The sequence below is a fragment of the Falco naumanni genome, chromosome 3, assembly GCF_017639655.2.
Source record: "Falco naumanni isolate bFalNau1 chromosome 3, bFalNau1.pat, whole genome shotgun sequence".
Taxonomy (NCBI): domain Eukaryota; kingdom Metazoa; phylum Chordata; class Aves; order Falconiformes; family Falconidae; genus Falco; species Falco naumanni.
Genome location: NC_054056.1, coordinates 96,326,898 through 96,348,818, shown reverse-complemented (window position 1 = coordinate 96,348,818; position 21,921 = coordinate 96,326,898). Strand labels below are relative to the sequence as shown.

The 21,921-nt window shown below is 40.4% G+C and overlaps 1 protein-coding gene across 8 annotated transcripts in view; it reads right to left on the bottom strand.

Moving 5' to 3' along the window:
• Window positions 1-21,921, bottom strand: part of OXR1 (oxidation resistance 1) — a 285,831-nt gene that overhangs the window by 131,037 nt on the left and 132,873 nt on the right. For 7 of the 8 annotated variants that reach the window (XM_040586186.1, XM_040586192.1, XM_040586182.1 and 4 more), the window contains one exon: window positions 5,146-5,342. In XM_040586186.1, the coding sequence (XP_040442120.1) occupies window positions 5,146-5,342 (197 nt within the window). Of the gene's footprint in view, window positions 1-5,145; window positions 5,343-12,703; window positions 12,870-21,921 lie in introns of all 8 variants that reach the window. The other variant, XM_040586183.1, reaches the window with a different exon arrangement.

Here is a 21,921-nt window from a genome sequence, read left to right as displayed (position 1 = left end):
CATGAAATAGTTCCATTAAAAATGAACCACTAAAAGGGAGGGAACTTTGGCAATTAGCATTTCCCAAGCATCCTCATGCTGTATATTATGTATACATATACATAACTTGCGTTTGCTATCTAAACTACTGTGTGTGTAGCTGTAGCAGCAATACCTTCCACTGATGATAGAGGCTATACTAACAGAAGACGCCTCCTGAGACAGTTGACAGCTGTCTTCTAAACGAAATAAGCTGTGCTAGCAGAACCTGTACAGCAACATTTGCATTAAGGCTTTTATTAGAAGGTATAATAAAAATTGCTGCGTTCCTCCTCTCTCCTCCAACACTGTACTTCGAACATTTTCTAGTATTAATCGCTGCCCTGCTTCAAGATTTCTTTTGCCCGATTCCCAGAATCAGGAGAATATTTTTATGCAACCATCTTATTTTTCACATAATGTATTTACTCCACACAAGTGCTGCAGTTTCATTTCAATGGCAAACAGAACAAAAGAAGGCCTTTTACATCTACAGAACCGGAGTTACTAGGTAGATAGTCTACTGGGCATATCCTCTTAGAGGTATCTAAGCCCTACAGACCAGGCTTTCATGGCTTTGATGACAACCACAGTATACACCTCAAGTGTATGTCTTTATAGGGTAAAAACATTAGCTACTTCAGTCACCTTAATAAATTACTAGACGAATCTTCTGAGGCATCATACCATGAAGTATGATTCTACAGCCCTTCAGCTGGGTCCTACAAGCAACACAGCTGTGATGCTGCACTTAGGCTCGCTGCAAGCCACCTAAGAGGCAGCTGTAGCCTGAACGTGGCATGAAGCTGACACAGCCTTAACTGCTTTGAATTCAGGTCACCCATATAATTCTCCATTGTATAATATTCCAGCCCACTTTCTACAGTGCTGAAGACCCAGATACCTTCTTTTTCTCTTTTGAGGGAGCTGCTTGACAATAAGCACTTCAGAAATAAGTGGCCTGGATTTTTAAGTGCCTGAAGCATCTAAAAAGTCTAATTTTAGGGTTTTATTTTAAGTGTCTTGGACGTTGTTTCTAGAGTTCTCCAAAAAACTTCATCCAACCCACCTTGCAGACTGTTTTTCCTACACTCGCCTTATTAATTTAGGAGCTCCCACTCAATTTCTTCACACCAGTTCAGCACTGGAGGTGCAGCAGCCTTCCTGACTGCTGAGCCTGCCATATGGAAGAGTTATTTCTCCCCCTCACCAACCCTCCATTTTCTGTTTCATTTCATCCAAGCACACAACTTGTTCCCCATCACCTATTCCTCCCAGTTCTCTCTCTTACCTACTTTCGCCCCACTTTGAAGAAGTGGAACTGCACTCATTAAGTTTGGGAAGCATCTGAGATGCAGCCTGTAGGAAAGATGAAATGCAAAATGTGTATCTTGTGGAGAGCTCTCAAAACCAGGGGCAGTGCTGATGAAATTTTAAAGTCTCTTGGAATGACCAGGATATTCCTTCGTCGTTACACATTTAACTTTGAAAGGACTGAGGTAAATCTGTGTATGCATAAGGTGACACAGAAAATTGTAAACAATTTCTGATGCTACAAAGTATTTAGGAGCAGTCTGCCGACAATGCCTGTATCTGCTCCCAGCAGCTGCAAGCATACACAAGCTGCTACAGTTTCTTCCGCAAAGCACCTGTGTGCAAGGTAAATGCTCATGTCTTTGGGTCCACAAAGCAGACTGAGATTTATGTAAAGATCTCTGAAGTGCTCCCTGCATAGCCAAATAAATAATAAAACACCCACTTAAATAGTTTCGATTTTACTCCTTCCATGAGTTGATAAAGCTGGTTACACATTTCTTTATACATAATCTTAAGCTGCATGGCTATTCAACAAAATGGGCAGCCATTAACAAACCCGCCTAGGCCTTGAAGTTAAGTTTTAATAGGCAACGTGAAGCTGACATGTACATCTAAAAACATATAAACTGTATATATGTACATGTCTAAATATAGATGTCATACTTTTTACATATCCAGATTTGAACTCAGTTCTCATATCTATAAAGTACTTTGAAGATCACTATGTTTAATGAAAATAAGCATTTCTTTGCTCAAGTTGCATTAATCACTACCATAAATGCTGTCATTTGCCAATTTGGTCTAAGGTTAATGTAACAGAATACTAATTTTAAAACAAAAGAAGCAAAGCCAGCTGAGAACATTAGTTTTCTAACACATTTCTTGATCCATTTATCACAGTAATGATTAGTTCATGTTGCTTGATCTTGGACACAGATTGTTTTAGTAGAGAACAACATGCAAACAAGGGCAAAACAAGGTAAAAGCCCGTGTAATTGCATTAGGCCAGCAACAGCTCTGATGTGCTTGTTTAAGCTATTTAATAGCCAATTGTACCCAAAACATCATTAGAATCCAATATTTTCCTATTTTAGAGTCCCAGTCCATTGCAAGTGTGTAAGTACATTCATCTGCAAAAAGTAACAAACTATTTGATCAGACTTCGACTATTAGAAATAGTTTTTGGCACAAGTCATAGAAAATGACTTTTAAATCAAGGGGGTGATACAGGTCATGAAGGATGCTGAAGTTGATGGGAGTTCTAAGAAGTTAATTACTCTTTCTCTCAGGTTATCAAAGCCAAAAACTCAGTATCAGAACAACTCGGCCAGTACAGTAAGCACATGCATCTGGTATCAGTACTGTGCTGTCCAAGATTAAACCTCTCATTTTCACAATGTTCAGGAATGTGTGCCATTAAACATTTGTGAAGATATTGAGAAACTCTTGTTTCTTCAATTTGCCTGAAAGTGAAATTTAAATATTATGTAGTATGCAGAAATACTGGCCCTAGCTACGTATTCCTTGTGGTCTAGGCAAGTCACATAGACAAGGCTGTATATACAAGGACATAAAACCAGTATCTCTCCCATACTGGGTCAGTCTAGCCAGGCCACCTCGCCCAGCACTCTGTACAATAATAACGAAGATCATACTTGAGGAAAACATGTAAGCTTCGCCATTTTTTTTGTGGTCGGTTTCCTTCATACTTCCCCAGGGTCTACAACCATTTTTCACAAATGTTAGCATCTGTTTACAGGCAAGTTGCCCATGAATGCTGTTGTCTATGCAGACACTGTCCGCGTTCCAGCATGATACCCAGAGAGCCTGTGGAGTATCCACCCCTGGAGATCATCAAGACTCAGCAAGACAAAGCTTTGGCTGTTCTGATCTAGTGTTGGCTGATGTCCCACCTCAAACAGGACATGAAACTATATAACCTTCAGAGGTCTTTTTCCAGTCAACACGTCTGTCAAACCAAGTGCTGCACAATATCCAAACAAAGTAATCAAACATATGAACAACATTCTGTTATTCCAGCATGGAAGTTAGATCCTGAGCCACTAGTGCTCAGGCTTTGTGATCACTAGAAGCACTTCTAGGTTACTAACATTGATGGAGTTCACATTGTAAGGATTCTGTAAAGGTTCCCAAAAGAAAATCCAGCTGAGTCAAATTTAACAAGTAGATAAATGCAAACCTGAGTCTGTGCTTCCATGCACAGACTATATTTTGGGTGATCACAGAAAAACATTCAACTAAGGCCAATTTAACAATAATATTTTTTAATCCTGAGTTAGATTAAGAACTTACTTTGATGATGTAGTAGATTTCTACATTCATTATTACCCTTACGCAAAACTCCCCCATTGCATCCCCTGCTTCAGATATGAAGCAATCTTGGCATATTTTTGATATTCCTTTAAGATTATTTGGAGGAAGGAGGAGAGAAAAAGCTACAGAACAGTATTTCTTACAGAATACTTTTTAAAGTAAAAAGTGCACTGATCTAATTATGCTTTGTCAGAAAATATGTTCCACACTTAAGTATAAAGGATTTATTTTAGGGTGCTATTCTCACAGGTGGTACAATAGAATCTTCTTTGAACAAGGATTATGGAATTTGAGATTTTGATAGTAAAATTTTAGACCTATTGTCCAAATGCTAATGAATCCATCAATGCCTTCACTTTACCTCATTTTTATTTATTTCGGGATTGGCAGCATTAAGTGGGAATTGAAAGTCCTGTGAGTTTTCAGAGACAGCCCAATTTGAATGCAGAGCACCAAAAACTGCAAACACATAATGTGTAGATTACTACTGCAGTTTCCTTCTTTAAAAACAACATAACTTATGACGACAGCAACTTTCAAGGGTTCAGATATAACACAATGAAAGGTATTTAACGAAACACGTGTTTTCTTTACCCTTTAGACAAGTTAAAGACACACAAATAGTTACCTTGGAACAGGAGAAGTAATCACATTATACTGAAATAATTCAGTGGCACACAAATCCACAATTAAAATACATTAATTTCTTTTTCTTAAATCTACTAATGTTTGACTCTTAAAACCACAGCACTAGCATCCATCCCTCTTGTTTGTACCACTCCCATTAGCCCATCTGTCTCTCATAAGAGCTAATGACCCCAGCACAAACACTGCAAGGCCACTCTCCACTCAGTTTTATCAGGAGAGAAGCAAAATGTTGCAACAGGAATCATTCGGGCTCAGTCCTGAAAAGATTTATAAGGAAGAAAGTTATGAAGCATCTTCCAGGGTGCCTAAGATGGTTTTATACGAATCATGTAGATGCTGAAATTGCAGAAGAATATTCAGAAAGTAAAAATATTCAGAGAAAGATACCCAGAAAAACCCCTAATTAATCCTTCACCCTCAGCATGCCTCCTCCCTCTCCAAACTGGAAATCCTTTCTAACCAGGTGCTTTCAAACAATCTCTGCCAAAACTTGATGTAATTAATTGTCAAAGACAATTACGTTCTTCCAATATCCTTCCTCCCAAAATCGCTTTAACGCTTTCTTCAATATTTGTGCTTAGAAGAAAAAAAAAGCAGAAGAAAATTCTTTTAAATGGTGCAAGATAAATAAAGCAAGTTAATTCTTCAGGGTAGCTTGACATGACCATGAAGATACAACATCTTAATGCTCACTGTGGGCATTTGTAATCTTAGTAGCTAACTGCAATTAAACAAAAGAAAATAAACATTAAAAAAAAAAAACCAAACAGGAAGACCTTGTGGTTTTAATAAGTATATTTGATTTTTTTTCCGTGAAAGGAAACTCACCAATGGTGTAGTATCTCTTCAACTCACTCCTCCGTGGATTGTGCCTTTGGGTGTTTGTGGTGTTGTTCTGTTCCTCCTCAGCAGTAGCTGTCTTAGTGGCAAGCAAAGATTTACTGGGCTGAGGTGTCTGAGCTTCAGCTGCCACTGGGTTGCATCCTGGCCCGCTAATATCCACCGACTGGGACTTTTTCTTTAATCTAAAGGCAATTTAAGGCAGTAAGGTATTACTAATCATCATTTTATACCTAGATTATGTATAGAATAACAGCAATACACTCATTGTACAAAACTTCATGCATGTTGCAGCAGAACAGAGACCAGCAGTGTTAAATTATGCCTTGCATTAACTTCCCCTTTCAGCTCCTGCTCAATCAGTTACAGCACTTCCACCTCCACGGAGCTACAAATGGTAAACTGCCCACAGACCAGCCTGCTAAGCTGCTTGAAGGATCAATCCCTAATCCGTTTCAGAGAAGGTGAGCTGCCAACAATTAAGCTAGCATTAAGTTGCTGGCTTAAGTTTCCACAAACGAGGGGAGTACAAAGAAATTAAATAATTTGCATTAAGTTGCTGAAAGCCCCAAGAGAAAAGAACTGATTTACGATCGTCTGAACTCAGATGTAGCTCTGCAACACCATTTTTCATTCTGCAATAGTTTCAAAGTTTTGTTTCTCACCAAAACTCAAGAATCCCACTAAGCCCAGGTACCATTTTGTGCACTGCCACAGCAGTGGACAGAGGTAAAGAAATTCTCTGTCCTGCCAAAGAAATTAGTGTTATTCAACTCATTACTGGCATCCAGGTAGAGTATGACTTACTAACCACTATCCTCTGAGCCTGACCATCCAACCAGTTTTTTACTTATCTAGTCATCCGCACATCCAGATGTAACATCAGAACTCGGGTACAAGTATACTGTGAGAGACAGTGTCAAAAGCCTTAATAAAGTCAAGGAAAATGACATTTTTGCTCTCCACTTCTCCTCAAATCTAGTAATTTTACAAGAGTTCTGTGGGAGAGAGACTTAGAAAAACTCTCAAATCCTTCTTCAGAGTGGTGGTGAGTACACTCTCATCACTGAATCAGCATAGTTCTGGCATCTCCTCTATCTTTAGCAACATAAAAAAGAAGTTATTACTCTTCTAGAGTTATTGAATAGAGACAAATGCTCTGTTATGATGAAGTTCACTACAGACACATTGGATTTTGTCAACACTTTTCTTAAATTAAATCTCTACAGATGTATATAGTTGACTACATGACTTGATCCTGGAAATAAAAGAGCTTTGTGGCATTGCAGTGAGATACTGATCTGAGATGAAGGGATCATAATAATTCCGAAATTTTGGAGCAAGTAAAGTAAAATGATAAAGTTCTGTAATATCAAAGGATAATTTTATTAGGGTAGTAATTTAATGCTAAGCAGCCTCCCTCTTAACTCTGTGATTCCTTAGTTTTTCTCCATGTATTGGTTGCAATTAAACAGCATGGATTCCTGCATCGAGGATGGAATCTGCTAGTTTAAGAGATTAACTGATTAAATATCATAATAACAATTACTGCTATTAGTAGACCAGAAAATCTTCAGGTTATGATCAAGCTCTGGAAGATACATTAAAGTATCAAAGCATATGTAGCATGTTATGAACGACACTATGAAGGCAAAATTACTATACTCATATGGGATATTGCTAGTCCCGGGAAAGGACTAGCAGTTAGAAATTAACTTCTCTGGTCCAATAAGGAAGACTGCTTCCCCTACAACCTTTCCCTAGACAGGCCTAGGGTGTCTTGCATTTCAAGCAACGCTTCTCAGCTCCAGTGCCTCTACACAAACAGTTCAGGATGACAGGGACCTTTATCTCTACTACATATAAGAAAGGCTATACCAGGTCAAAGCAGATGTTCATTTAGAAAAAGTACAGGCAGGTGCACAGTGCGACCTTCCCCAGGACATCCCTCCAGGCTCCAGCAAACTCTGGTTTACGGCTTTCTTGAGTTAGATCGCTCGCCTTTCTTAGCTCTTGGGGTTAATTTTCCTAGTTTGTCCTTAATTACTCCTGAACTCATATAAACTTCCGATATAGGTGGCATCCTGCCTCGATGGGTTGTGGTTTAACAGTGCACTGTGTTAATTTTAGTGTACAGTAGCCACAGTAGCTTATTTTAGTGACTTGTTGAAGTGTCATTATGGGAAACAATGAACAACTACTACTCCACATATAACAGCTGCTTACATTAGCTCCTGCTGTTCAAAGAGGCCTACAGATATGGGAAGAACAACTTGTCACTGTGATAAAACTATCTTTACTTTGAGGATCTTTGTCAGGGGACCTATCTATGGAGTCACTGGGGACACCAGCCAAAATAGCTTGGGATGAACTAAATTAATACTTCTATAAGCATTGATATATGTAAAAATCAAGTTAAGACTGGGCAGGGCATCCTTGTGTGAGAAGAAAAGCAAGTTCTGTTTTTTGAAATGATGCTTCAGAAACTGAGACCCTGTTTTGAGCAGTTCTAGTTTTAAGCCTACAGCTGGTTAAATGTATTTACCTAAAATGAAGGCTGGAATATTTCACTGACTCATTAACAATGAAATGGTCTTCCATTATGATGTTAAATTCTGCTACATTTTTGAATATGCCATATTTCAGGTGATATAAAAAGTCTCTCTATAATTCCTTACCACAAGAACTCTTGGAAGATTTAAAGGATGACTTTTGGGAAGAAAATCACTAGTTTTCAAGAAGTAATGCTCTTATCTCAGACCAAAGCTTCCACTGTGATTACACTGCCTTGCTTCTACGTTGTGCAAAATACTTGTGGGCAAAGAAGCTACAAAGTGTTCAGTACCTCCATAATCTCAAAATAAAATCAAATATAAAATCAAAAAGGCAAATGAGGTCTAAAGATGGGTAAGCGTATACCTGTCCTGCATTAGTCATTTCTGTGCTCTGCCCCAGAGGAAGACAGACAGCAGGTGAGTTAAATAAAAATACAAACCGAAAAATAACATTATGATTTATATTCTCAACTATATTATGAACACATTCTTCACCACCAAGGCTATGTGAAGGACAGTCCAATTAATAAAGCTGTGAATTGCAGAGTGGAGGTAGATAATAAAATAGCTTGCTGCACTGTGGGGAATACCAGATTGTTGTGAGAAACATACTGTGTCTATTCTTCTAGAATCACATAGGAATAAAGGGATAATACCTATCATCTGAGCAGTAAAAATGACACATGGCCTTTTTCAGGTGACTTATGATTAATAAAAGACTCAGTTGAAATACCTATAGCAAAGGGATGTCCAAAAAGTTATCTACTCTTGCAATCCAAAATAATTTCAATGTAAGACTGCCGGAGTCATAGGTACTGAAGTACTACAATTAAAGAACACAAGCATGACACAAAAGCTAATGCACGTAATATTGTCAAACTGTTCTTGAGAGACCACGGTGACAGTGCTTGTGCTGCCAGGAAAGACAGAAAGACACAAGGTCAGAATGAATCCAGACTCCACAGTAACAGGGTCAGCTGAGTGGGACACCCGTTCAAGTAAGGACACAACTTTATAGGAATGACTCGAGAAAAACATGCAACTTACTCAAATGCATCTTCCCTCAGCCCACCTGACCCGTACATTGATACAATCATGGCTGAAAAATGGTTGAAAAAAGCACTGCAGCCTTTGAGCTGCATCTTCACTACACCACTGTGTCTTGCAAAGAAACCCTGAGTTCTGTGTTTTGAAGCCAAGAGAATGAATTCATTGTAAGCCTGACCCTTCTCCAGCACCCTGCTTTATTCCTGGCTTCGTGCTGTGTTTGGTTTTGTTTCTTTATATTAAAGCTGCACAGCTGGGCTGAAGCAAGATTTATTCTTTGACAGATAAGAATCTGAATGGGAAATGCTTTGGGATCACATTCCTTGTTCTTGCTTTGTTTCAGGCTGTCTGCTTGTAGAAAAATAAATAAAAGATATAAGAAATACCGTGGCAAATCTTTTTTATCTTTTACTCGATGTATTCTGTAGCAGTCTTCAACTAAGTTTTCAACAATGGGCAACACAGGTTTTCAATATTGCCTGGTGTGACCCAAAATGACACTGCTGCAGACAGCTGGCAGAAAGCATGCCAGCAAGGATTTCAAAGTCAGCACTGCACCAGTCGAGCTTGGAAATGCGTACTTGATAGCAGGGAAAAACTCCTAAGTTGCCTAAGATCTGAAGTAGAAGGGACCAAAATATCTTTTTCTGCAGCTATCCTTAACTTATAGGAGTACCAGGGGAGGCAAAACTATGCAACAAAAAAAGGAAAACCTGCAGCCCTTGAGAGGTGTGAAACCCCGAGCTGGTCATTGCTGTTGTCTTCTGGCTACTGGTGGCTTCTGTAAAATAGGGTTGTGCTCTCCCTTGGGAGTCAGAACAGACAGGCACCTTCACAGCAAAAGCGGTAAATTCAGGAGCCAAATGACTATGAAGGGCCACCTGGCGATGTTAATTGAGACAACCCATCGGGGGTGGCAGGTCAAGCAGGGCCAAAGGAGGGGCTGGTTACTCAGCTGCTTCTGACTGGATCTGCAAATACTGTGTTTGCTTGCAACCTTGGGGTTTAGATAACACACCTATTTGTATAACTCCATTGCACTATTGCTAAAAACCCTTTAAACCCCCATTTGCTCCATTTATATCTTGTTTCTTCCCAGAATAGATACCTCTCACCCCATAACTCCAGTTGTCTGAGACCTTCGATGTGGTGACTCCTCAGTGCCTCTAAACCACCGGACAGAGGCACGAAGCCCAAATCTGCCTCTCAGCACCCTGCCAGTTACTGATTGCAGAGGATTTGCTCATTTAGCTGATGCAGGAGCAATGCGCATCTCCAAGCTGTGTGATATGACACACCTGTAAGTAGATACACTGACTAGCTATTGAACTTGTACTTTTTTTCTTTTTTCACCCTCTGCATACAACTGACGTTTTCTACTGCATCTTAGAAACAGCCTAACAGACGGCTCCAGCTTTTACCTCCTCCTGACCACCTGGTGTCCTGCGCTCCCCAGCAGTACCTCCCAGGAATGGGTCACTTTGAACAGATTGGTACCATTTCCCTCAAAAAGAAAATGTGGTTGGGCCAGGAGTTGGGGAACCTACCACCAAGTGCTCTGGGCAGTCCATAGATATGGGAAGTCCTGAAACCCTGGGGCTGTTGAATTCCCTGGAAAGTCTGCTATAGATTTAAAGAGCATTAGGATTTCATCCCTGATATTCACTATCGCAAACATATTCCATTCCTAATACCATCCATGCACTTTTCATGTTATAATTGTGAACTGACTTTTTGTAAAGCAGCAAGGAAGAAGAAAAAAAAAAAAAAAAAAGAGGCATTATTCTCTAAACTTATCTTGAAAGCACCTAAAACAATCATGGCTGGCAGTCCAGTCTGAAAGAAAGGCAAAAAAGGTGTTTAAACCATTTATGGTGGAAACAAACAAGCATACAAAACATCCCAGGGGCTAAGAATCTGTGCTATTTGGTCCTTCTGAATTTCTAAGTAAAAATCCCTTACTGCAACAAAGATTTGGAGGAAAGCCTAGCTCATTCTTATCTACTGAATACAAAAAACCTCCTTGCACCACTTGTGACTATCACAGAGATTTTTCTCCACAGTTAACAGGAGAAGCAAAACTACTCATTTGAAGAGTGATGCTTATTCTTCAGGGATGCATTTAGTATTTTTGAATGCCCAGAAGAGCTGGTTATGAATTTTGTTTCTTTGTAGCAAGAAACGTGGTTTAAACTGATGTTGACAGCCAAGATTTATCTGATTGTGGACAAAAGTAAACTTCTGTTTTCAACACAGCACTGCAAAGGTCTGACAACTTAAACACAGGAGGTGGCCCAACCCCCAGTGTCTGCACAGACTAGCCACAAAACCAGCAACTTTATTCCCCTGTGGACACTGTCCCCGCCAGCCTCCACATAAATCTGCATTTGCTCATTTTTTAGCTGCTGTGGTAATCCAGAGGGATCAGGTAAAAGGCTCGTGGTCTGCAGTCAGGCTCCATTTACTGCCTGAGGCTCCTTCTGCACACTTGCAATGGGTGGCAGTGCCATGGAGGGCTGCTGGAAAATCTTTTCTTTAATGCTCTTGAACGCCACCTGCAGCTCTGGCCATCCCCTCCCATAAAGAAGCCAGCAGGACTAGACTGATACAGAGAAAAACCACCTGTGATGACAATGAGTCTGTTGGTTCCTCCTGGGATGAGATAAAACAGGCTGCAGGAAGGAGCCGCAGGCTGGGAACCAGCACAGGGACCTCTACAGCCATCAGGCGTGGGAAAGCGGAGCAGCAAATGGGTCTGCGCCGCAGGAGATTGAAAAAGCACCAAATGAAGGCAAGCAGCAAGTTTGAAATAAACACAACAAAGTACTTCTTTGAACAGTATGTAATTGCATGATGGAAATAATTGTGCAGGCTAGGAGTATCGCTAGGTATAAAAAAGTGACATGAGTCAGGCAGAAAACATCCATTAGCCGCTGTGAAACATGCAGGTACTTCAGCAAGGACATTCTTTGAGCCAAGGACTGCTGGAAGATGGAAGGGTCTCACAGGGAAAGAGCCACTCAGTGCATGCTCCATCTGCCGTATTATCCCTATGTATCCACTGCTTTTAAGTGCTACACACAACCGAGTACAAGACGCTTGCAGTTCAAATCCGAATTGGCCATTACGAATTGCAGAGGGAAACAAAACCAACTACCACAAAGCACACAGAAAGTAGAACACCAATAAAATAAATGTCTGTCAGTAAACAAAGAACAACAATGAAAAAACAACCACAGAAAAGCTCTTCAGACTGTTACTTCACATGTTGATCATGCAGCAGTTTTCTGATAATGCAAGCAGCTTACGAGATCATTTGACAGCAAGAAGACAAGAACAAGATGACCTTCACAGGGGTGGCGTTATGAAAGGATTAGGAATGAATTCACACCTACACAGCCCAAAAAGCAATTCAGTGACAGGTATGTATCAGCAACGCAACATTCAGCCCAGCTTCAGGAAATAAAACAGTGCACAACAGCTATGTGCAGAAAAATAGTGGCATTTCAACATCATATTTTGCTCTATAGCTCCAGCATATGTCTTTGAGCACGTACAGCAAGCATACAAAACACTCTCTTTCGTTCCTTTACACACTCTACCAAAATTTACCATGCAAGTTTAAAGACACAACAGTTGTTAAACATCAGGGACCAGAAAGCATACCAAAACCACACTCTCTACACTTCCTGGTCATTCTTACGGAAGTGGTCCCAGCACATGCAGGAAAACTGCCACCATCCCTCATTCTCTAAGAAAAAACAATGCCAAAACAAAGTTTCCACCAGGCTTTAGGGGGAAAAGATTAAGAATATCTAAATGATTGAAAAATTGGTTTTGTGATGTGTGGAACAGGCAACCCACGTCCTAACAAGATCTAGACAACACTGGTGCCTCGTGTTTCAAGGGCACATCACAGAATAAAGACTTAAATGAACACAAACCTTGTGATTATTCCTGGGAGCATGACAGCACCGCTACAGGTAAACCCTTGGAGGACCATTTACAGAAGACATATAGATAGGTTGCTGCCCGGTTACATCCATGAACTCCAAGCAGGGGAATCCAGAATCCACTTGTGGTTCAAGTGTGACAAGGCATTCTCATTGCCTGGGAAAGAAGCGTCAGTGAGTCCACGGGCAAAGGAGTCAAAGTGCTCTACACACCACAGATGGGACTGGAATGTACATTTGCAGGAGGATGAGGCATCACAGAAGTGGGAAAGTGATGAAGATGATGATGATGGAGAGGATGATGGCAGCAGTCACGCTAAATACATAACGTAACTCAAATAGTCACAGCATATACAAATAATTGTTTTTTTTCCTGCCTGAGCTTTTGTAAGGATTAAGAGCCGAAGATCATATGGCTTCGCCATGGCTGTATAAAATCTTACAGCTGCTTTACATGGTGGGAGTAATATGCTTTGCAACTGGGGGGTGTGTTTTGTCAGGGATGAGAATTTCTTGATAAATTCTTTCAGGATTTTAACAGGGTGGGTTGCAATGCTGTACTATTTGCTGACAGTTATCTTGATTTTGGACTTTTTTAGAAGAGATGTGTAAAGTAAATTACAATTTAGAATCTTGCTATTTTGTTAATAGCTGCTACACTGTTATTTAAATAACTCCCACTAGTTTCATTTTCACAAAAGCTCTTCCAGTGCTTTATGCAAATCTACTTTAGTACAATTTGCATGGGTCTTGAAATTTCCAGCTCTGTAATATTCAGCAAAGAAAAATTCTGCATAATGGTTTTAAAGCGACAATCATTTTTATTTAATTCTTGTTTGTCTCATTAATGCTGTAGCATTATATCTAATGCAACTTTATTTATAAGGATGGATTCAAACTGTCCAAACTATCTTAAGGATCACTAAGTCTTTTCTTCACCTGATTAGAAGGAGCTGGTTCTGAAATCTCTTTATTATAGCCTATGCAACCAGCACCCAGATCCTATTCCCTTGAACATTACTGTGAGATTTTCACAAATCCTATACTATGCAGGACCACATCCTATATTACCATCTTCTCTCTCCTGAACACTGAATTCAGAGTTTTCAAAGGCAGGTGTAGCCAGTGACCTGGGAGCTGCATACCATACCCTGAGACACAGAATACCTCACTTGCAATGAAGCCATATAAATTCGTAGCATTTTTCCATATAATTAACTTTGTCATAATATCAATTATTTTCTCTGTTAACTGCAAGTAATTTATGCATCAACAAAGCTGTTTTATCCACAGCCTTTAATTTAGGCAATTACATTTACATTTCTGATTTCAACCCTAGGCTTGACTGTTTTCTGAGTTGTTTACAAGTCAGCTGCTATATCCCTGGGCACTTCATGTTCCTAAGATTGCTATGGTATATGCAATCATAGCATGCATACATTTATGTAGTCAAATCTGAAAGCAAAAAGGCCTTTTTAACTTCTCAAAGAGATGGCAGAGAAGGTTGGAAGTTACAATGCCCCTACAGTACCACAGATCTGTTTGTTCTAATTGTACCATCTCAACAAATAAGCATCATCACAGCAGGCAACCGCAGCTCAGGTTTGAAGCACATGCTGTGGATATGCTTGTCCTAAGATATGGAAATGCAAATCTGCTCATTCTTCTGCCTTGCCCAGTAGCTCACGGAACTTGAAATGTACACAGTGAAACCATTTAAAGACTTCTTTCAAAATATAAAACCAATGTATGTATACATCATTATTATCTTTATTCCACAAGATATACATGGAATAAGACATTCTAATTTCATCACTGAAAATTCAGTGAGGTGTAAAGGTATTTTGTGAAAGGGGAAAAGATAATAAACATGAGTGAGATCCAGCCAGGAGCATCTCAACCCAGGCAGATACAACAGTCCATCGGCTGCAGTGCCTCCAGGCACGTGGGGACCTTCCAGTGTGACCTTCCTCCTGAGCTGGGCAGCCTGCCTCGTCACACCGTGTTACACAGCGCTGCTTGGCAGCTGCAAATGCCAGTCCTGGAACCAGAGGTGCAGCCAGCAACACAGACTCTGTCTTTAGTCCAAGCATTGGGACATGCTGCAGAGAGTGCAAAGACCACGCTTTGTGACCTGCCACCAGACCACAGTACAGGAAGGGCGTTAATCCAGAGCAGCAAAAATCTCACAGGCAATCATCCAAACTCTTCCAATTCCCCTTCCCAACTGGAGCCTCCCCTCCTCTTCCCAGAGCCACAAGACTCATCCCCACACTGAGGTCTGAAGTGCCCTTTGGGCAAAGCTATCTGTGTCCCACCAGGCACTGGGGCTATGGGGCTGCACTGTGAAAGCAATAATTGCTGTTTCACTTTCCTAAGAACCAGACACAGCACATTACACAGATGTTAGGACTGAAAAAAAAAAATTAATATCTAGAAGTCTTTGGAAGCACCCACGTGTCTTCATTGAATACAGGTCAACAACAAGACTGGATAAAGCTTAAACTGTGAGCCAAACAGCACTTATCTCAGGCAACTAAGATACCCAATTTGTACAAATATGTCTTCATACTTTTGCAATATAGATTATCATTGAAATAAAGAGTGCAGAGATTTGAAATGTGCATAATATATTCTTCTGTAAGTCCTCATGGGACAAAAAGCCACCGTTACAAAATGAAGCAACTAGCGCCAACTCATAAAGGGCAGGCTCTTGTTACAGTGAAGGAAGGGACAGAAGCTGTTCCTTGAGGAAACTAAAACATCTAGTATTGGTCCTCACTAGGAAGACAAATGGGTTCTCAGAGTCCTCTGCAGGATATAATAATATATAAATAAAATCCCTGTGGGAGCACCTAACTTGTCAAAGGCAAGTTAGAAACAAGGCAAAATGAGAAATCCTTCCATCATCATAGCCAAGGCAGAACTGAGTTTTTGCCATTCAACTCATGTGTAACTCAAGTATTTTGAATAGTAAGTATAATTTTAGCATTTTAGTGAAATATGCAGAAAATACATAGACTGTATAAAAATAAGCTTTATATTGGTTAGCTTTTGTGACTGTTATTTAATATATACACCCCATCCTCCACTGAAAACACGTTCATTCAAGCTACTTTTTCTTGAGGGAGTTTCACTGGGCACTAGCCATACAGGTTTGAAAAAGTGCCTGTCTGGTTCTTTTTGCATTTCTGATTCGTAAATCAGGTTAGTCAAGCTTATACCAGATGGCAGAAAAACATCTTCAAAGATCCAGGAATATTTTGTACTTAAACAACAAAATTATCCTCCTACCCTTTCCGGCAGGAGACCCTCCTGCTCTAAGTATTCAGCTCCAACTAACCCCGACCAGCTTTCTCTTGTCACCTGGGGTCAGTAACATGGCAAAGCGGTTACCGGCATTTCCTCCAGAGCTCCAAGAACACCCCAGAGGGCTCGGTGGGGATGCCCATCCATACTCTGTTCACTGGGATGCTGAAGCCACACAGCACACAGAGATCCAGAGCCTTGTTAAGGTTCCGTCCGACGCAATTAGAAAATGTGAATCTCCTAACTGCACCTATTGAGAAAACACTATAACAAGCACGTCTGTTTTCACATCTTGTCATCCCAAAAAGTAAGGAATACCGCTTGATAAGCCAATTAATAACAGGTTGTACTAAAAGGATCTATATATAAAGGAGAAACTACATCTGAACAGATAGGTTGTGAAATAGTGCCTAGTTATTAAAAACAAACAGAAAACCCACACAACTATTTTGCTTCTCAGTTCTGTGGTAGTAGGAGGAACATTTTTAACAACTTTTTACTTTGTTCCCACAAGGCTTTAAAGGTTGTAAAGACATTTCTGTAAGCCTTCACCCTCCAAGCACACCCCACAAGCACTGATGCACCGCCTTGGTGGCCAAAGATACCGTGCACCAGGGGAAGCTCTGCTGGACAGGGAACAGGAGCTGCAGGAGCCACAGGAGTGAGAACCAGGACATAAGCATCCCCAGGAGAGAATGAAGTGGCTCAAGCAAGGACAGAGATTATGTTCAATGGCATCCTTCATCCCTATCAGTGCAGTTTTCTCCACATCTTAGCTTTTTTTTAAAAAAAAAAAAATAAGAATTACAACAGCTAGTTTATCTTTTCAAGTTTCCTTACAAACAAAATTCCCTCTTGCCTCTTAAGAAGACTTAGTCTTGGGTCCTTTCAAGTCCTCCCCTGTAATCCTGGTTTTCTGCTCCCATTATCAAGCCACTGTGGATGGATGACCCAATGATCAAAGCATGTATCTGGCTGCTGGAAGCCACCGGAGGTTTAGATAGCAGATTTCCACTATTTCAAAATGCCTGTCTTTAATAAAAGTGTCACCATTCAATTTGATTTCCCCCATTTACTGAATGTAACGCACTTCTAGACTACACAAAATGTTGCCACCACCAGATGTGCTGGACAAGGCAGCAAGCGCCCTGAGCGCCGTGTCTGTGCACAGTGCCAGGACGGCCGGCTGCTGGGGCGGCACGGGCATCCCTGTGGCCTGAGCCTCAAGCAGACAAGGTTGGGCATTCCCCTGACAACTGTGACAGGCAAAATAAATACGTAGCCTGGTACTTACATAGTTCAGATTGAAATAAAGATGTAGGACTCTAAAAAAGGGTATGTTTAACAAAATTTACACATTTTAAAACAGTTAAACAACAAAATATGTTTTTCAGTCTTTCCTAGCATAAAAATATATACCCTGTTTCTATGCCACGTAGCAAAACTTTAACATTAGGGAAGGAAATTCACTTAAAAAAGGTAGGGACTCTTGTTTTGTATCTATAGCAATGATATCTATAAATATGGAAAAAGATTTTCAAAACCAGCAAAGTTCATTTTGTTAGGTACAGACTGAAGGCTTCAATTTTAAATTGTGTTTAACAAACGCACCTTGACATCAAGTACTGCAGTTATCAAGTTTGTCAGTATTTTCTCAGGAGCTAAACTTATTGCTGACAAGTGTTCCCAGTCAATTCATTTAAAATAGAGAGCAGCATGATGAAGTGTGTTACTGCTCAGTCTTTAATAAACCAGCTCTGTACTTCTGAGTCTCTCCCAGCTTCCCAAAAGGGGTCCTGATTCAGTGGCATCCTTAGGTCCCTGCCTGATGCTGAGACCACCAGTGAGGTGGCTCAGCTGTCTCCATCCTGGGAAGGAGGTGACCATTAATGCACAGCACAGCTTATCAACAGATACCACCCAACTTTTTGTTTTTTAACATGTGCAATGTAAATCTCTAGCTGTCAATTTGAATGTCAACAGTGAAAAGAAAGATCAGATTTGCAGGAGTTGAGGTATCTGCACTCTTTTCAGCATCCTAGTATGGCAGAACCATATTTCTTGTACCAGCTGGGGAAGCAGGTCACAGTTTGCCAAGGACCAGTCGGCTCAGTAGGCGCATGCACATGTTAAAATCTGAGAGCAGACAGCTAGCATCCTTCTATACAGTTATCTAGCAAGCTGCTACACCATAAAAACATTTAAATATCAAACCTTTTTATTTACGTTGCAGAGCATCGAGAAGCCTTTAAGAACTTGTATTATATAAACACAAAGTAGTTGATGGCTGAGAGGCAAATAAGTGCCCAGGATGGCACAAGCCTTTTCAGATCCTCGCCTTAAGGCTCATCTCCCAGTAAGCAAAACATTCCTGTGCAACACCAAAGCAAAACAATTCTCACATTCTTTCAGGATACATCTTGCATCTGTGCTCCTGTGCTTGAGCAGGCTCTCGTGGGTTAGCAGTGTTTGAGCTGCTCTGTCTTCAGCAATGGCGCTCTCTGTCAGAGGCATGAAGAGGATTTTGGAGACCGCAGCTCCTGGCTCTGCAACATTGCAGTAAGCACAGGCAGTTTATTCTTCTCAGAGATTTACAGATCAGCTGCTTGACTACTAGGGACAGTTACCACTACACAGCCTTGGTGGACTGAGCAGGAAGGAACGTGCTCCCAGCAAGAACTTGAGATACCAAGAAGGGCATTCCTCACAAATGCTGCAGTCGCATTGCCACAGTACAAAAGAGATCATTTAAGCTTTATCCACAGATTGGGCATCTTCTTAACCTTTCAGCTGCAGATGGGGGGGCAGACACTGGCTGGAAGAGAAAACAGGAAGGTAGGGGAAGCCTAGCAGCACTCCCAGGCAGCCACCCATGCTTCCGCGGTGGCAGTAATGGCACTCAGCCTCTGCTGCTCGGCTGCAGCTCCTGCCTGGGTACGCTACAAAGAGACTCATCATCACTTATTTCTCTTTCCTTCTGCAGGCGGGACCTACAGGCAGTACATAGTGAGATTCAAGAAGACAACCTAAAACCATAATTCACTTTCATGCTGAAGTAAAGATACGTCCTCACCAGCAGAAAAGGATGACCTTTTCCCTTGAACCACCATTTAGATTTATGCCTGTGACAAGCAACAATCTTTTCCTATTATTTTTTTTTCACTCACAATGACACAAAATAGAGTTGGACAAACATAGAAACAAGAGCCTGTAGAACACAGCTTCCCTGTAAGGTTTTTCATTGTTATTTTTTTAATGAATACGCCCAGAGAGCAGGATTGCTATAAACACTGCAGCCACACCCACTGACGGACACTAGCAATCTATAGACATCACAGTAAATTACATTATTTAAAGAAGAATTCAATCAAAAAAGCACTGTACTGTGGCTTTCCAAAGCACAGTGAGGCTTTTTTCCCCCTTAGTCCAAAACAAAGAGCAGCTCAAGGCTGGTCTGGCATTGCCAGGTTAAGATCCCCATGATCAGATACGAGCCTTGACAGGCAGCTGAACAGGGAAGGCACAGTAGACAAGGAGCTAGTGTCTGACTATGAAAAAGAGAAGCCAAGGAGAGACTTAAACACAGTTGGAAGTGATCATAACCAGAGCCCGGAAGACAGATGAGGCCACAGTGTGTTAAATAAGGCAAGTGAGTTTGGAAACATTTATGTATTTAGCTTCCTAACTAGAGCTCAGCTTCTAGGCAGAACTGTTAAACAACCACCTGATCAGAATTTGTAAGAAAACACCATACAAGATAAAACATGGAAGCTGCATGTAGATGCATGCAATAAAATTCTCAAGATTTTCGAAATCCTACCATATAAATCAGAGGCTTTTCCTCTAAATGCAGAGCAAGTATCAGTAAATCACATTTTCTTTTCAGGAAGTATTGGCAGGATTTCAAGACGTATTTAACTAATCTCACAATGTGTGGTTTTTTTCCTTGGCTAATCTTCTATGAAAAGTAACTATTAGGAAATCAAAATATTATGGCTAAGCCGTGCTAACTGCTGTTAAGAACAGATAGGTAAAACCTCTCACTTGCACATGAAAAACATGAGGAAGCAGATGAATTTAGGGACATAAATAAACAGAAATAAATGAAGTGACTGGATTCTGTTCCCTTTGTGCATTTCAACAGCCCTTTGCATTTATCTATACTTAGTTCAGATGCCAGAAAATTTGGGGGTAACTTCTTACCATACTAGTAGCCTGCAAAAAATACCTATTAAAACCTATGTAAGCCTTTAGAGCAAACTCAAAGCAATTGAAAAAGGGAAAAGACAGTAGAGTTCCTCACTCTCCTGCCCATCCAAACTGAACACAGGCACTGCTTGGCATTTGCATTCACTGCACACAGTTGGGTAAGGGCCGACAGGCACCCCGTGCTCCTGTCTGTTGCAGTGGTGCACAAATGGCTCTGGTCCAGCTCCATGTGCCAGGCAGGGTCCGCTCCTTGAAATTCTGGCAGCATAAATACCCGTGACTAGCTCCTTCAGCACAGACCTTGAAAGCTCCAGTGTTTCATGCAGTCAAGATTTCCACTTTCAGAATGGTTTAGGCTAAAAAAAAAATAACTTTCCACCAAAGTCAAAACCCAGAAATCATCAAGGAGTCAAGGGAAACTCTTTGCTTTCCAAATTTTGTCTAAAATAATACTTTCCTCTAGAAAAATGCAAGGGTTTGGTAAATGAAATCCAGACTGAGCTGACTTAGTTTGGCTGTAAGATTAATGTTTGCATTTTTACCGAAATATTTTAAGCAATGCAAAGATTCAGCTGGAGATACAAAAATCAGACAGAAAGCTTGTTCCCACTCTGCAGCAGGAATATTAATGACATAACACCAGTCCAGTGTCTGTCTTGGTACTGATCATTACAGTGACCTCCTGCAGATCCAGCCCCACAGCTCTTCCAACACAACTGTGTCCACAAACAACGTGTTTAGAACATCGTAGTACTCATAATTCATGTAAACAAAATGCAGAGTTCCTTGACCATCCATTCCATTTATTCTGCAGTTTATACTGCAGAAAAAAATTGGTTTAGAATTCAGTAATTCATAAAAGTACACATATTCTGAGAATATAAAGCTTTTAATGTTAATACACTAGAAATTATTCATTTACTCCTATTAAAAAAGGGGGACATGTAACAGAAGTGAAGAAAGGGTAGACACAGTATTTAATGTATGAGAACTGACCTCGTCATCTGTGCTGCAGCTACTGCGTTTCACCTTTAGAGAGAGCTGAGAAACTAAGATGTTATATAACTTAGTAAAAAGCTGATAGGGCCAGGCACATTTTGAATCCCACTGTGTGAAAATCAATTACAAGATGTGAAAAGGGAAGGAAAAAAACTCTTCAGGAACGAAAATTTCCATCCCATAATATATTGTTCTATATACATATATTGTTAAATAATAATGAGCAATAAAGCTTTAAAGATAAAGACTGTGGGAGGGAAGTGGAAGGATAGTCAGAGCAGGGAAGGAACAGAAGAATCACAAGATGTTTCAGGATGCTGTTATGACGAAGTAAAAAGATAAATCATTTTGATGACATCATTTTGACTCTGTTTATGCTAAATTGTACATAGGTGAAATAATAGTGACTTACAACATGGAGCTTAATTGGAATGAGAAAGCCAAACGCTTCTTGTATATTTTTGTAGGAAAGTATACACCTTTTTAACTTGGAAACACAGCACAGTCCTACTTAGATCAGGCATATTTTTGTAAGGGAAAACAATGCCATAAAAAAAAAAAAAGAAAGCTAACTTTGATTGGAGGCAGCTTAGGCCCAAAGATCTATTTTATTTTCCAATTGTCTCAGCAAGGAAAACCAAAAGAGACAATGATACTGGCTCATGAACCATAAAAGAATCTCTACAATCCAC